The sequence below is a fragment of the Aphelocoma coerulescens genome, chromosome 1A (assembly GCF_041296385.1).
Source record: "Aphelocoma coerulescens isolate FSJ_1873_10779 chromosome 1A, UR_Acoe_1.0, whole genome shotgun sequence".
In the NCBI taxonomy this organism is placed as follows: Eukaryota; Metazoa; Chordata; class Aves; order Passeriformes; family Corvidae; genus Aphelocoma; species Aphelocoma coerulescens.
This window is the reverse complement of record NC_091014.1, coordinates 13,649,919-13,666,522: the sequence shown is the minus strand read 5'-3', so window position 1 is coordinate 13,666,522 and position 16,604 is coordinate 13,649,919. Positions and strand designations below refer to the sequence as shown.

General features: G+C 40.5%; 1 protein-coding gene across 3 annotated transcripts in view; it reads left to right on the top strand.

Moving 5' to 3' along the window:
• Positions 1–16,604, top strand: part of RELN (reelin) — a 276,304-nt gene that overhangs the window by 247,767 nt on the left and 11,933 nt on the right. For 2 of the 3 annotated variants that reach the window (XM_068994372.1, XM_068994390.1), the window contains exons 47-61: positions 1,604–1,744; positions 3,092–3,269; positions 4,605–4,798; positions 5,905–6,161; positions 6,924–7,078; positions 7,879–8,093; positions 8,370–8,547; positions 9,567–9,742; positions 10,980–11,086; positions 11,487–11,729; positions 12,252–12,427; positions 14,015–14,088; positions 14,892–15,053; positions 15,385–15,542; positions 16,369–16,588. In XM_068994372.1, the coding sequence (XP_068850473.1) occupies positions 1,604–1,744; positions 3,092–3,269; positions 4,605–4,798; positions 5,905–6,161; positions 6,924–7,078; positions 7,879–8,093; positions 8,370–8,547; positions 9,567–9,742; positions 10,980–11,086; positions 11,487–11,729; positions 12,252–12,427; positions 14,015–14,088; positions 14,892–15,053; positions 15,385–15,542; positions 16,369–16,588 (2,634 nt within the window). The remainder of the gene's footprint in view (positions 1–1,603; positions 1,745–3,091; positions 3,270–4,604; positions 4,799–5,904; positions 6,162–6,923; positions 7,079–7,878; positions 8,094–8,369; positions 8,548–9,566; positions 9,743–10,979; positions 11,087–11,486; positions 11,730–12,251; positions 12,428–14,014; positions 14,089–14,891; positions 15,054–15,384; positions 15,543–16,368; positions 16,589–16,604) is intronic. The other variant, XM_068994382.1, reaches the window with a different exon arrangement.

Sequence of the window (16,604 nt, the reverse complement as noted above, 5' to 3'; positions counted from 1 at the left end):
TTCCATGAGAGAGGTTATTACAACCTTATCTCATAAGCAAGAGACACGTTAAGCTTTTGGATAAGAACAGTGCAGCTAATAGGCCTTTTAGTCTAGATGCAATATCATTCTTGTGCTGCTTTATTATTTCAAGCTGTGTAATAGCAGGTGTGTGTCTCCAGTTGTTTGTGCCTGTATGTTTTAGGCACATGCAGGCCTCATGCAGGCACATGTAGTCAATAACTTGGCCTGGTGCTCACCACTCATGTCTGTGTAGCCTGTTAAGGCTTCTGCACTCCAGAGCACTACCTCACCTCTGGCCTCTAGACAGCAATGAACACTTAGTTTTAACTTAGAGATTTTAAAATGCAAATGCGAATACAAAGCTTCCTACAGGAGCATCAACTCTGTAACTTGTTAGTGAAGTGCCCAGCCAAACCAGGCAGTGTAAGATACAGGTGCTTGTCTTTATTTTGAAAGGACCTCCTCACAATTTTTACATTTCTTTTTAAAATGCTGTTTGGTGAGCAGCTGAGCTGAGCTCAGAGCAGTAGATTTCTTTCTGGATAAACATGTTACTTATTCAGCTCATGCCACATTTTCATTAGAAAATAATTAATGGGATAATAATGACCTTATCATATGAGGTCCATTTTTACATTGAATAGTTTTAGGGGGTTTTGATGTTTATAATAATTGTGATTTCTCTATGAGTTTCAAAAGAAAACAGACTACGAAAAGTTCAATGCTGCCATCTAGTGCTATAGAGCCAAAAAGGGATTAGCTTGAATTCATAGTTAACAGAAATTAATCTTCTCACAGCTCTTGACTCACAATCTCCACCTGCATGAGCTGAATAGCTATTTGGTGTCCCCTGACTGTTTTGGATAGATTTTCATCATCTATCTTTGGAGCTGAGACACATAATTCACATATAGGGAGCTAAGCCCATTTTCATCAACAAAATGAAAATAATTTACTGAGTAGAGCCACAGATAATTTCTTAGCATTTCCCACCAAGCCCTGGGTGGAGGGGAGGGAAGAAACGGCAAAACCAGGGTCATGCTGCAAGCCCTGCATGGCCTTCTTGCCTGTCCCCAGCCCATTGCCTAGGGCTGCTCTTCCCTAAGTGTAGTTGGGAGAATCCATAGAGAAAAAGTCAGGTAAATTTGTTGACTTGGACTTGTTGGCTGGCTCAGGGTGAAACTTGGAGGGTTTGGATTATTCTGGCTTGATCCAGCTCATAGCTATCCCTAAAGTTTGGATCTGTGCTGGGACATGGTTATGACTGGCCTGAGCTTCCAATTGGGAGTACCAACTTCTTCCTACCCTCCTCTCCACTGCACCAACCATGACCCACTTGCTTTGCTTTCACCAGTGATCCATTTCCTACCTCCCACACTCTCAGCTTGATACCAAGCACCCGTGCTTTGTCTTGTTCTCAAAATTTGGACACCTTTTTATTGGAGGGATGTTGTCATTGTCAGAAATCAGCCCTGGATCATGCTGGTATCAAACAAATCTTCCAAGAGCAGCCTAGCCTTAAGACTAACATTCCTTTTAGTCAAAATAAGGATTACCTTAGCTAGAAAATACAGAATTCTTTTTTTCTTTCTCTCCCAAGGTCTCAAGCAACTCGTTTCCGCTGGCACCAGCCTGCTCCTTTCGACAAGCAGCAAACGTGGGCAATTGATAACGTCTACATTGGGGACGGCTGCATAGACATGTGCAGTGGCCACGGGAAGTGCACACAAGACAACTGTGTGTAAGTGTTCTGTTCCCTGTCCTGCCCAGGGCTGTAGCATTTCACTCTCCCTCTGTCATTCTGATGAACTTGTAGGAAAAACTGATACAATTCTACAAAGGAAGGTGGATTTTACTGAGCAGGGCACTGAGACCACTTGGGAACAGAAGTAACAAGTGGAAGTGGAAGTGCAGGGGTTGGCACAGCCAGACCTCTGCCTGTTGGTTCTCCATGGCCAAAGCAGACAGTCCTTTCTTCAGTGGCAAGGCATCACCTCTGCTCTTGCCTGTGCTGTGTCTAGATTCCTCTCCCACCAGGCAGGGGAAGGTACCTCTTGAGTTCACACATCCCTTCAGGGACATCCAGTCCTGGAGCTTCCCAGAATATGTTACCCTTATTCCCAGGGGGTTTCACACCATATCCCTGTGCTCTCAGCCTGGTGCTGGCTGCAGAGAACCCAGGCTGGAGGTGGGACATATCCACCAAGTGGGATATATGCCAGTTCTTCACAAGGCCAGATTTTGCCTTTTGCGGGCTGTTACCTGGATGGTCTGATGGCTCTGCTTCATGGTATGGTTTGCCAGGGGAGGCAAACTGGCTTGATCCTCAAACTGTTTGTGTAACAATCCACAAAGAGTCCTGCAAAGCCAGCAAACAACAACCCCCAGACTTGCTTGTCTTGGCAACAGAGAAATACCTTCCAGATGGATGTATTGCTTTTTTTCAAGCCACAAATGGCAACAGAAATGGGAGAAGGGTTGTATTGCACAGTGACAAATACATTGCACTGTGCCTGTATTTGTTAGAAATATATTTCACTGTAGAATAGACATATTATTGTGTTCTCCTCTATCCTGACAACACTGAAGTACCAAGACACAATATCCCTGGTGAAATTTCATAGTAGCAGAACACAGTTCCAAGCTGTTATCCAGTCTTTGACACATTACAAGAACATTTTTCAGAGGGAAAAAAAAAGGGAGAACTGTATAAAGTAAAGATAAGAAAGCACCCGTCTACTAAAATTTTACAGAAACTTGAACTTTAACATTAGCAGGACATTTTTAGGCTTGGCACATTCTCTTGGTTTATCTATCCAAGCACAATGTATTTTACTGATTTTAGTGTGTTTGGGAGTGTACCCTGTATTAGAAGCTTGAGTGATACATAATACTAAGCCTGCAAAAAAGTCATTTTTGCTTCATATTAACTGCAAAATGCCAGATGTTTGAAACCCCCACATACCAGTTGTGCACTAGTAAATGAAGCCACTATGCAGAATGAGATGGTAGTTTAATAACATGGCACTGATTAAACCTCCATGCAGAGCCTTTGCCAGCTGATTTGTGCATTTGTTTTGCTCTGCAGCTGCGACGAGCACTGGGGTGGGCTGTACTGTGACGAGCCAGAGACTCCCCTTCCGACACAGCTGAAGGACAACTTCAACCGCTCCCCCTCGAACCAGAACTGGCTGACGGTGAACGGGGGCAAACTCAGCACGGTCTGCGGGGCCGTCGCCTCTGGGATGGCTCTTCACTTCAGCGGGGTGTGTGTCCAGCACAGGGACCAGCTCACTCCATTTGACACTATAAACAGGACTGATTGAAAAAGTTAAATAGCAAGCCATTAAAAAAATAACAGCATAACATATTAAACATATAAAATGTTTTTAAAAATTAAATCCTTTGCGTGGCTGAAGGTCGAAGTCAAACAGGTCCTACAGACTAGGGCCAGCCAGAAACACTCCAGGAAAGCTGATACTATATTCCTTGCTATGATGCAGCTAGGAAAATGAGATATAGTGTGTGTGGCTCCTGAGAGGAGCTGATAGATTAAAGCACAGCATAAGTATGTAGACATTCAATTTTCCTTCTAACAGCCTTCTCATAGCACTTAGAACTTCCACACCGGAGTTTAGTGTGGCTTCTAATCAGACTGCAGAGGTAAATTAATAACTAGCTATTTGCACTTGTATAACTTGCACATGGTCCTTGACAATACAGAGTCACAGAAACACAGAATGGGTCGGGTTGGAAGGGGTCACAGTGGGTCATCTGGTCCAACCTCCCTGCTCAAGCAGGGTCAGCCTAGAGCACATTGCATCCATGCGTAGCCTCATCCTTCAGATGTCTCACAGGTGGGTGTTTTCAGAGTAAGCTCATAGTAAAATTTCCTAGGTTAGCTACATACATAGGTATATAACCCAGACTGCTGCTGAACTATAGTTTGCTAACAGATAACTTCAAGATTGTAAAAATTACAAAATAGTGTTTTAGAAACATGTAAAATTTATGCTTGTAGATCTCTTCTGTCAAATTTATAGCTAGATTCAAACTGACGAAAGTTTTCTAAAATAAACTAACAGAAGCATTATATTTCCACATCATTCCAGCAGGACTAAGTAGACACCAACTAATAGACTAAGCAATGTGAAATATATAAGGTATTGTGGAAAACACACATACTAAAATTGCTTTGCCATTTGATGGTTGGAGTAAGTTGAATCATTAGCACATAATCAGTGATTTATTAATTCTGCATGGAAAACTTTGTGATTTACAATGGAGGCATTGGATTTCTGCAATTCTTGTATTCAGAAGAAAGGTGAATACATGAATATTGTAAAACTGAATGTGCAACATATACAAATACACAACAGGAATTTTTAAGATGAAACATGACTGAAATTATGTCTTTAGGAAAAAAAAAATATATTGTTCTGTTGTCACTTTACCTTTGAAATAATTAATAAAATTTTGTACAATCTAAAAATGTTTGCAGCATGAAGCTACATTAATAGTGACTGCATAGTCTAACAATTTTTATGAACCTAAGTTTTGCCAGACAACATCAGCCAACATATTTTTTCATTGCTTTTAAGGGCTGCAGCCGTATGTTAGTTACAGTGGACTTGAACCTCACCAGTGCAGAATTCATCCAGTTTTATTTCATGTATGGATGTCTGATAACTCCTAATAACCGCAACCAAGGAGTGCTGCTGGAGTATTCTGTGAATGGTGGAATCACCTGGAGCCTCTTAATGGAAATTTTCTATGATCAATTCAGCAAGCCTGGGTTTGTAGATATCTTCTTTCTGCCTGTGTAACTTTCTCTACTAAAGTCAGGTGGTCTTGAATGTTTCACAAGAACATACAAACACATAATATGTGGGACATATTACTACTGTGGTTTGTATGTTAGGTCCTTACAAGTTCAGCTTGTACAGTCCTACACGCATTTATGAATGCTCATGGTGCACGTACTTGAGAGCATCAGCATTTGTGCAGCTGCTAGGCCAGAAATACAAAAATAGTTAGAAACCTGTAGCAGTCTGGTAGATTTGTAAATGGTTGCAGGAAGATAAATTAATAGCTACTGTAGTGATGTCCATCCTGTTCGTAAAGTTGCTAACCTTTGCAATCTAGTTCCTTACTGGCAAGATCATAAAATCACTGATTGTTATAAGTTAGTTATAAAATGGTGTGGAGAGTGGTTTCTGCAGTTGTCCATCAAAAGGATGGATACACTCAAGCCCTACTTTCAGATGCTTGTGAGATTCAAATCATGCATATATGTGAGCTGACCTTTTTCTCACTGACTAATTTAAAAGATTCATAGAAAATGGGGATGTGAGGGAAATTTGTTATTTTATTCGAACACACCAAGAAATCACTAGTACTTTAATTGGACATGAGATTTCAGTGTACTATTGGCTACTGTTGCAATGGAACAGATAAAATTGTACTGGAACATTGCTATCTGCTGAATGGCTCCAGGTTGAAAAAGTAATCTTCGTTTTACTTCAACATTCTCCTTCTTAACACTTCCCTTAATTAGGACCTCATGGCCATACACTGCTAGTCCAGACTGTTGCATTTGGTCCCATAAGGACAGCTGGAGCAAGTGAAGTTGTTCAAACTGTGCCACAGTCTGGCATGTTTTCCACCCACCTCCCTCTGAGCCCCTGTCCCAGGGATGACATTGGGAGTGATTAGAAGGATTTTTGTTTCAGCAATATCTCCTAGAGGAATATCAGCTAGACCAGTCTTTTTCTTCTTTCCCAACTTCCATGTATTCTAGGAAACATTGGGAATGGACTTGTCAAAGCACCCAGCACCGAGCATTGCAAAATATCCTCCTCCTGCAGCTTTCCTACATCTAATTTCAACCTTGTATTCCAGCTTTGTGAACATCCTCCTTCCCTACGATGCCAAAACCATCGGGACACGCTTCCGCTGGTGGCAGCCCAAGCACGACGGGCTGGACCAGAACGACTGGGCTATCGACAACGTGCTGATCTCGGGCTCAGCCGACCAGAGGACGGTGATGCTCGACACCTTCAGCAGCGCTCCCCTGCCGCAGCACGAGCGCTCCCCGGCCGACGCGGGGCCCACTGGCAGGATCGCCTTCGACATGGTCATGGAGGACAAAACCACAGGTAAACGTTCCACCTGGACCTGAGTTAAGGAGCAAGAAGCCAGTGCAGCGATTTGCAGATTTTGCTGAGCCTCTGAACCTTTGTCTCACTGTGATGGCGATCACAGACAATCCCATTGCTATAGAGGTCTTGTCTTCTGCTTTTTGTTCACAAAAAGTGAAATGGAAAGATATAATGCAGATTTTTTTTTACTGCATGGATTTATTTAGAAGATTATTTCAAAGAAAGAAAAAGGAATTTAGAAGTGCCAGGTTATTGTAAGCAGATTTCTTATCCCAAGTGTCTGTTCGCTATTTCCTAACTTTTAAAAATATTCTTTAGGGAAATTAAGTTACTTTTTACAACTAAATTTTGTAGAAGATGCATTTCTATATGTTTATAAGGCTTAACAGCTGCCAGTGCTGGGGTACACTTTGTGCAGACATGTAGGCAACACCCATTAAAAGGCTCTCTCAAACTGTTTAGTGCAACAGAAGTTCATGTTTTAAGTAAGTCTCAGATCCTTAGTTCTTGAACATTAAAAAATAATGCTGTTATGCTTATGCAAGAGAATAGTAAGAGGTGCTTTCAGCAATAAATGTGATCAGTGTAATACATATTTACATGGGAAAAGATGGGGTAGTGACATTCTCAGGAGCAATGCTAAGTAATTCTCATGTAGGGGGAAGAATAAAGATATGAATCACCTTTTGTGGTTAACACTACTCCCTGTTCAATTTATATTGTCGTTGTCTATTACTGACATTGCCATTAATTTTCAAGTGAATGAGCACTGGTTATTCCATGATGATTGCTCAATCGAGAGATTTTGTGATTCTACTGACGGTGTCATGATCTGCGGGAGCCACGATGGCAGAGAAGTCTACGCAGTCACCCACGACCTGACTCCTACAGAAGGCTGGATTATGCAGTTCAAGGTAAAATCTGTCTGCAATATAATTACTCAAATCCACATTTTGTTCCAGGTCTAAGTAGATCTTTCAGGAGGTAGGATGATGTATACGCCTACACAAGAGCCATTCCCTGCAGGGAAAATTGTTGTTATTAGGCCATCCTCATTTTTCTCACTTACTCTGTGTTGGTCAGCTTTAATACTGCAGGCTGTTCTCAGAGGTGACACATTCTTCTCTTCCAGCACTGTAGTTCCATGGACATCACGTAATAAGAGTATTGCACATCTACCAGGTGCCTATTTTGTTACAGCTGCTTGGTGAGGGAAAAGCAGCTCCACAGTAGTTCACACTGCTCCTGTGTTGCCATGCATTCACATCAAACCTGCACCCAGACTTGCCTTCGTACACCCCTTTATCTAAATCAATGCAATAACCCAGCAATATATGGAAATTGCAAGAACCCTTTCACATCCATCCATAAAGATGGTCTCCCCAGTCGGTGGGCTTCTCTGAAATATTCAAATCTCAGGTTGTGTGGGAGGGGATATTTACTTTATTTGTTATGTGATACTGGGGTATAAGGCACAAGGGTCAAAATCTGGAAATCAGAAATGTGAGCTATCTAGAAGAAAACTAAATCAAAATATGGTGTCTATTCTAAGTCTTAGGAATATCAAAGAGATCTTCAGATGACTGGTACCATACAGGCACTGTTACTGCCATCATTTCAAGCAAAATTCTGTAGTCACTGTTTAGGTTCAACGCTTTTTTAAACTCCACCATCACAATTAATTTTTAATTACTGATTCTCTCTTCTTTATTAGGTTTCTGTTGGATGTAAAACCTCAGAAAAGCTTGCACAAAATCAGGTCCATGTGCAGTATTCCACTGACTTTGGTGTTAGCTGGAGTTACTTAGTACCTCAGTGCTTACCAGCTGATCCAAAATGTTCTGGGAGCGTCTCACAGCCATCTGTCTTCTTTCCCACAAAAGGATGGAAAAGAGTAACTTACTCACTGCCTGAAAGCCTTGTGGGCAAGTAAGTATGAATTGGCTACTAATTTTGTCTTGGATTGAGTACCTTCCTAGAAACACAACAGGACATCTGCCTATTCATTTTCTTTCAAGGAAGTTGCAGAATAGCAGTGTTCATGTTCATTACATTATGGATATGTAAAAAATCAATTTCAATAGATACTTCCACTACTTGTGGAAGCTCAGAAGATAGTACAATCATGAGTATATTGTGTTTAATCACGTTTCTTCATCTGAGCAAAGTTGTTTTATGCATGTGTCTGGTTTTCTTCATATCTAGTCCTGTGAGGTTCCGGTTCTACCAGAAATACTCAGATATGCAGTGGGCCATCGATAATTTCTATCTGGGCCCTGGTTGTCTGGAAAACTGTAGAGGTCATGGAGACTGCCTGAATGAGCAATGCATCTGTGATCCTGGGTATTCGGGTCCAAACTGCTACCTGACCCAAACACTGAAGGTAATTTTACTGCATGTTTTAAAGAATGAATTTTAGCATGTGTTTGACTGAGAAGGAGAGAGAGGAGAGATTGATCCCACTGGACATTTAACTTTGATTCCTGTCAGCCTGAAGACAGTCAAATCCATTTTCAGCCCTTTCATCTGTTTTTTTTAACAAAAAAAACTGCTTTTAACAAAAATAACTGCATTATTCAAAGAATGGGTTTGTTGCTTTGCAAATAACACTTAGCCTGAAAAAGCTGTGATAAAGTTCACTGTTCATCTTTCAATCATCATTATGGGATGTAAATCACCCTTGCACATATGGTTCTATTTGATCAAAATAGAAAGATTGTCTTTATTGTGAAAGAGCATATTGAAGTAGGGAATAAAGGAAAATGGCATTAAATTAGAAAATCAATTCACCTGGCTGTTACTCATGTTACCCAATAACAAGTGAGTGGACTCTAGTTAGATATTGCTAATTTAAAAGTTAAAAATAACTAACTTCTCAGTTATCATGTCATCTGAAATACAATTACATGAAGAAATATCATTGTCTGTTTGGAATTTTTAATTAGTAATGTATCCATCACATTAAGGACAGTTGGAATAAAATGGCAGCAATTTTAGGGGAGTTTTACTGCTATCTCCTTAATGCCAGGATTGCTGGTTTTGCTGGGGAAAGGTATAAAGTATTTTTTCTCCCATGCATACAGAAGTCCCCCACTGTTGCCCTCTGCCATCAAAACCTTGCCACGCAAACCCAACATGCCCATTCATTTGCATATGCCAATTTTAATTTGCTGGATTGCCTCCCAAATATGTTAAAATCCAGCTCTAATATATTTTCACATTTAGTTAATTCAGTTCAAGTGAGCAAATATTCAGCCAAAAGGGATTATGTTCAGTCACCCTGAGAAAAATTTGCAGTGTTCTTGAGCCCTTCAAACATGTTTAGGTCAGTTACAGCTGTGGTTATCAAAAAGGCTTAAAATCTTACTTACCTGTGCTTTATGTTAAATACCTGGCTTACAGACTTTCCTGAAAGAGCGCTTTGACAATGAAGAAATTAAACCAGATTTATGGATGTCCTTAGAAGGTGGAAATACCTGTACCGAGTGTGGAATTCTTGCAGAAGACACAACTCTGTATTTTGGAGGTCCAACTGTGAGGCAGGCTGTCACTCAAGATCTGGACCTGCGGGGGGCAAAGTAGGTCATGTTGCCATGTCAATGTCACGGGGAACTCTGTCACACACTGGGAAATCAGCAGGCAGCATAGCTGCTAGCTCAGGGAATTCCTAGGCCACCACAAGAATAGCACTACCTGAGACAGACACTAATGAGATTACGATTCTCAAGGCATTGATGCTTTCAGATGAGTCACAGAGAGCAAAGCTCGCCCTAGCTCAGTGGAAAGGGTCTGACATGTCCAGGTGAATCAGCAGGTTAATTTGCCCAGAAATGTCCTGGAATCAGCAACTTCTGTCCTGCAAAGAGGCAAGACACCAGTCACTGGGGCATCACTCCTGGAGGCACCAGCTGTGTCTCTCAGTGAGCTCAGAGCAGAACCTCTGCTGGTTGTCCTCTCTTTGGTGCCCATGCAAGATCCTTTCCACTACTATGCTGTTGGAAAGGATGACATACCAGGAGAGCAGTGGAACTCTGTCAGTTTAGAGAAGCTAAGGACATGACATAGACAACTTCAGCATCATTTCTCTTGACCACATGGCTTTAATGAAGCCACACACTCTTGACTTCTGAAATTCTGCAAGTTTGCTAAATCACAGGAAGGAAGGGGCCTCAGGGAGTCTCTAGTCCAACCTCATGCTCAAAGCCAGGTAACACTGAATTCAGACCAGTTTGTCCAGGACTTTGTCCCATTGGATGTTTAAAAACCTCCAAGAACGGAGATCCTACTGTCTGTCTGTACTGGAACACTTGTACCAGTGTTCAGTTACTCTCAGAGTGATTTTTTTGCTTTTTTTTTCCCCCTCTTAAATCCATTTGGAGCTTCCTATTTTTTCAGTGTATGACCACTAGCTCAGAGCTCTGGCCCCAATTGTTCCAGTGTCCTCCACTGACCTTGCCTCAGTTTATCAACTTCTTTTATGTCCTTCATTGATACAAGGGCACCTTAACACATGATGAGCTCCCATTCCACCAGGACTCCCAGGGAACTCAAAGCAAAGCAGCTCCCATCCAGTCTGTCTCTGGCTGGTGTATTTGCCATGGGTTAGTCCCTCCCAGGGGCAGTTCTTAGCTGAATTCCATGAGGTGCCCATGAAAATTACTAGGCAATGTTTTTGGAAACCTTTGTAGTACTTGTGCATCGATGTTGCCTGCTTAAAAATGCTGGCATTTGGAACAATTTCAGCATGTCTGTAAACAGAAAGCAACCGCTATTTGTGCAAGTCTAACAGGTGTGATCACATACATTTACTCTTAGGTTTCTACAGTACTGGGGGAGAATTGGGAGTGAAAACAACATGACAACATGCCACAGACCGACTTGCAGAAAGGAGGGAGTGCTGCTAGACTATTCCATTGATGGAGGCAAGTATATACTGTAGTTATAGCCAAGCTATGGTTCTGTATCCATGCACCATGAATATCTGAGAAGCTGTCAGAGATCCAAAATAAAAAGCTTATTCTTAATTGTAAAGTTAGTTTTGTCCATGTAAAGTTTTTTCCCCATCTAAAATTTCCATCTGTTTCTCAGGAGTTTTCCATAATCCTCCTGCCTCATTTCAGCAATCAGTGGCTTCCACCCAAGTTGATTCCTTTTTACAATTACAAGATTACTCTTGCAGTGAGTAACAGTTGCCAACTATCCTTAGAAGTTAAGCTCTGTGGGAAGACACAGCTCTTACTTTTTATTTCCTATTATCTTACTTTAATTCTTTAGAATATTCTACCATATGCTTATTGCTAAACCTGCATCTGCTCATTATAGGGATATCCTGGACTTTGCTCCATGAGATGGATTATCAAAAGTACATCTCAGTGAGGCACGACTACATCCTCCTTCCCGAGCATGCCCTGACCAACACCACCCGCCTGCGCTGGTGGCAGCCTTTTACTCTCAGCAACGGGATCGTGGTGCCCGGCCCCGACCGGGCGCAGTGGGCTCTGGACAACATCCTGATCGGGGGAGCAGAGATCAACCCCAGCCAGCTGGTGGATACGTTTGATGATGGTAAAACTGGCTGCCACAGCTCACCTGTTGTCTGGCATTATCTGTTCTTATCTTACCTGAGCCCTGAGAGCTTGCAAGCAGACTTTCTTTTATTTTAGCACTACAAATTTTTTATTTGGTGGACTAATACTGTTTATGTGCTGTTCTTCATGCTATTAATAGAAGTGTGTAAATATATATATCTCTATAAATATACATGTATATTCATATCCGTATGTGTGCACATATATATACACATATAAAATTTTTATTTAAACCCAATTAATTTCATTTAAATTCCTGGTGTTATACTTTTGTTTCATCTTATTTTTTAAATGTACTATTATTTAAACATTTTAATTACCTCTCTTGAAATTATTGGCTTTATTATGTCTGTTAGTAGCTTGCTGTGTGTCATTACAGATAACATAAATGTAGTGTCTATATCACTAAAGTACTCTATCTAGTGATTCTGTGGATTCATTATTAAGCCTTGATGTTTACCAAGACAATGCACTAATTGTATTTAACTCATCTTAATAGAAGGCACTTCTCATGAAGAAAACTGGAGCTTTTACCCTAATGCAGTCAGAACTGCAGGGTTCTGTGGAAATCCATCATTCCATCTCTACTGGCCAAATAAGAAAAAGGATAAAACACACAACATCCTGTCCTCCAGGGAGCTCATTATACAGCCAGGATACATGATGCAGTTTAAAGTAAGAAATGTTCTCTCTCTCCAAAGTAAACAACACCATGAAAATTCATCTAATGTGTGTCCAGAAATTATTCTTCTTCCAACTAGGATGCTCAATTGGATGAATAAATTAATAGTGACTTTTTACCAGCAATTAAAGGAAAATATGAAGTGTAGGTAATGAGAACCAGAAAGGCTGCATGAATGTAAAATGTCAGAATATTCTGACTGTCTGTATGCTTTTGGGGTTAGTCAGAGGGATTGGAAGTCTAATATCTTTTTCCTGAAATGACTGGATCATCAGATACAGTAGGAATTATTTTCTAAGGTGAAAATAGATGCCATGCAGAATAAACTATTTTTCCCCTAATTCATGAAGAAACAGAAAAGGCAAGGGAGAAGGAGGCTGGAGAAAAGTGTCATATGGAAAATGCAAGTGTGTTCAAGTAGAAGTAACCCTTCTACTTACTTGTGTCATGGCAAATGACCTAAACAATCAGAGAAACATTTCTGAGTATTTTGCTTTGATTTAAGGTAGAATTCTACACAGGGCCAAAGGCAACAAGTAGTTGTTTTCCAGAAATGTTCTTGGTCATTCTTCAAGCACCCTGTCTTAAATAAACCAGGGACTAACATGAAAGTAGGGTTATCAAAATACTAATCCATTTTCTTACTATGATTTTTTTCTTGCTCTTCTGTTTGACAAGATAGTTCCAAAATTTTCCATCTTCCACTGATCAGTATTTTCACCTTTTCTCTACTCACTACCTATTTTATATTGACTGTCTTAATATAATCCCTAAAGTACTGCTTCCCCCACTCAGCATGCCAAAGAAATTATATACAAGAGAAGTCTCTTATGTTTTTTAGTACTGAATGTCAAGACCCTCCCCAAGATGCTTATTTTACCCAGCCTATCATCTTTTTCCTGTTTTAAGACCAAAATTATGATAACCCATCAGCATTTAATAGTTCATATTACTAAACTCTCATTGCAGAGTTTTTCTCTCCTGATTCTCTCCCCCTTTTTCTTCACCACTCACAGCAAAGATTTTATTTCTAAACTCAGCTCTAGCATGGCTTCTGTTTGGTTTTGAAATTTAGCATCTTGCTATCTAATGAGTAATGCATACTGGGTGCTGTAATCTTTCTACTGTAATGTGGAACAAATATATCTATTGTATTAAATATTCAGAATAATTCTGTTCCTAAATTGGACTGATTTAAAGTTTATGTCCACATGTTTATCATTAATGAATTTTAAACTTTATAGGTGCTTCACTTTTGGAAATGACAAGGAACTACCATATCTTTTTGTTTCAGAAACAATGTTTGTTTAGATATTTAATTTGAACTTTATAAATGAAGTGTTAGGATTCTGTTAGGAAATAAAAGTAGCAGGAAAGTAAAATTCTTTAAGTAAAAGCAGTACCTGAAGTACTGTGTCTTTTGTTTTCCATCCACTTTTGATGGATTTAGCCCAAGTTCTAAGTTTACAATCCCTTATACACCCAATAAAGAAAAAAAAAAAGGAGAACATAACTTGATTACGTATCACTTTAAATGTCTACCTGACTTGTTATAGCAGTTGATTTTATTTGTGCTATAGATCGTGGTTGGCTGTGAGGCAAATTCTTGTGGGGACCTCCACTCAGTGATGCTGGAGTATACAAAGGATGCCAGGTAAATGACAGCAGAATACACAGACCTGAAAAAAAAAAAGTAGTATGAGATTTAAAACCTAGCAAGCTTTTATTTATTAAAGCAATTACTTTGCTATTCATGTTGTAACAGCATCTGAACAAAGCCGGTGTGCAAGCACTGGGATTTGTCTACATAACTCCCATAAATTCTCTTTATAATTTATCCCAGATGTTGACAGATTCATGGCATTGAGCTTGCAGTTACAGACATGAGCATGTTCCTGTTAAAAATGTGCTCACAGGAAAACACATCTCCAGGAAAGTATTTTAGTAGGATACAGGACCAAGCTGTAATGAAGTGGGAATTATTTAACTCCAAATTGGTCTTTAACTAGCTAACAATAGCACTGCCTCATGTGCTGTAGAAGAGCAGCATGTTATAATTTGTAAAAATGAAAGTATATTCTGTGCTCAAATGACTGTGGGTGAAAATGTAGCAAATTCTATTGGGACTCTTCTGAACACTGTAAGAAAGAGGCTAAGAAGCAGCCTCCTAAATAAATCCTTCTGTCACGCAGCCCCAAGCAGCTGTATGTACCACACTGCTGGGAGTGCCACCACCAATGGTTCCACAACACTCAAACCCTCCCTGGCTGCACCTGTGCTTCAGCCTCTCCCCTCATGTTTATTTGTGGCTCCAGAGCATGGAAACTACTGCTGACAATCTCTTGTGTTTGTTTAGTAAGACAAGCAATGTCATGACCCTTAGAAATTACCTGTTTTCCTTTCATTATTTTTTCAGTGGTTCTAAATTTTTTTTTCTTTTTTTTTTGTTTGCTACAGGACAGACTCATGGCAACTTGTCCAGACACACTGTCTTCCTTCCTCATCTAATAGCATTGGCTGCTCCCCATTTCAATTCCATGAAGCTACCATCTATAACTCTGTCAATACCTCCATGTGGAGAAGAATAACTATCCAGCTGCCCGACCATGTCTCATCCAGGTAGGTTACTGAAAGGTCAGCTCACTGTGGACCTATAAAATGACAGCTGTCTTGCTGGCACAGTTTACTAGGAACAACTGGTGAATTAAAAATTATTCCTTATCTCAGGATTTAGATCTGATACATAACTCATATTCTTCAGGAGGCTTTTTGTTACTATAAGTCGCTACGGCCAGTGATGTAGCAGGGTGGGTCTTTCCAACTATTGAAGTCACAGCCCCCTATATGACATTTTTGGTTACATTTGCTGTTGGTGTATTAGAACATCACTGTACAGATGTGTTTAATTGCTACATATTGTAATACAGTGTTTGGATTTTGATATTTGCAGTGCAACTCAGTTCAGGTGGATTCAGAAGGGAGAAGAACTAGAGAAGCAGAGCTGGGCAATCGATCACGTGTACATCGGGGAAGCGTGCCCGAAGCTCTGCAGTGGCCATGGGTATTGCACAACTGGAGCCATTTGCATCTGTGACGAAGGATACCAAGGTTCCACTTCTTCAATTTCTCTCTTGTACCTCTACTACAGTCTAATCTAGCTCAAAATTCAACAAAAAGATACGATTATGTATCATGTCCAAATTCATCACTGGAATGCCTGAGTAACAAATTCAAGATTAATAATTTGTCAGAGCTGGAAACTGTATTGAGTCAGCAGTCTCTCCTGTCTGGTACTGTATGTAAAGTCCATCCAGCCTTTATTGAAGGCAGAACATGGCTGCCTGATTACCCAGAATTGGCTTCCACCCCTGAACATCCTTCTGGGTGCATCCCAAAGGATGCACAAATGGCATCCAGATGTTGGTGACTGGCATCTATAAGGGACTCCATGCCCCATCAGGACAGTGTTCTGCTCTAACCCCTCACTGCAGCTAAGCACATGCCTAATGGTACCTGAGTGCCCTTGGTAAACTCTAAGTGCTTTGTGGGAGTGGAGCCAGCGTTTAACGTCTTCCAGGAGAGCCTCATAACTTTATAAGATCAGATCCCTTCCGAGTTTTTAAACATATTTTCCTTCAACCAGCAATTTGAGGTTTCTCCTGTTGGCATCAATGCAAAACAGGAGAAACTGTATTGCAGTTCTTGAAGTTATACTGCTGTAAAAATAAGACTCACAGCCTCAATTTTGTACAAATAACTGCTGTGTATCAATGTGCACATTATTAATGTATCTGCTGAAATATATTCAGGCTGTATAGTGAGCCACACTATATATTGAGCCACAACCTTGAATGGAATTACAATGACCTGTAACTCAATTTTCTCCATTCTTTCCATTTTTGTGTGTTTTACAACTTCACTGTGCCATTTTTAGGTGATGACTGCTCTGTTTTCAGCCATGATCTGCCAAGTTATATTAAAGATAATTTTGAATCTGAAAGAGTCACTGAAATAAACTGGGAAACCATTCAGGGGGGAGTGATAGGGAATGGATGTGGACAGCTGGCACCCTACGCCCATGGAGATTCACTCTACTTTAATGGATGTCAAATAAGACAAGCTGTGACCAAGCCCCTGGATCTCACCCGAGCAAGGTAGTACTTGGAGCCT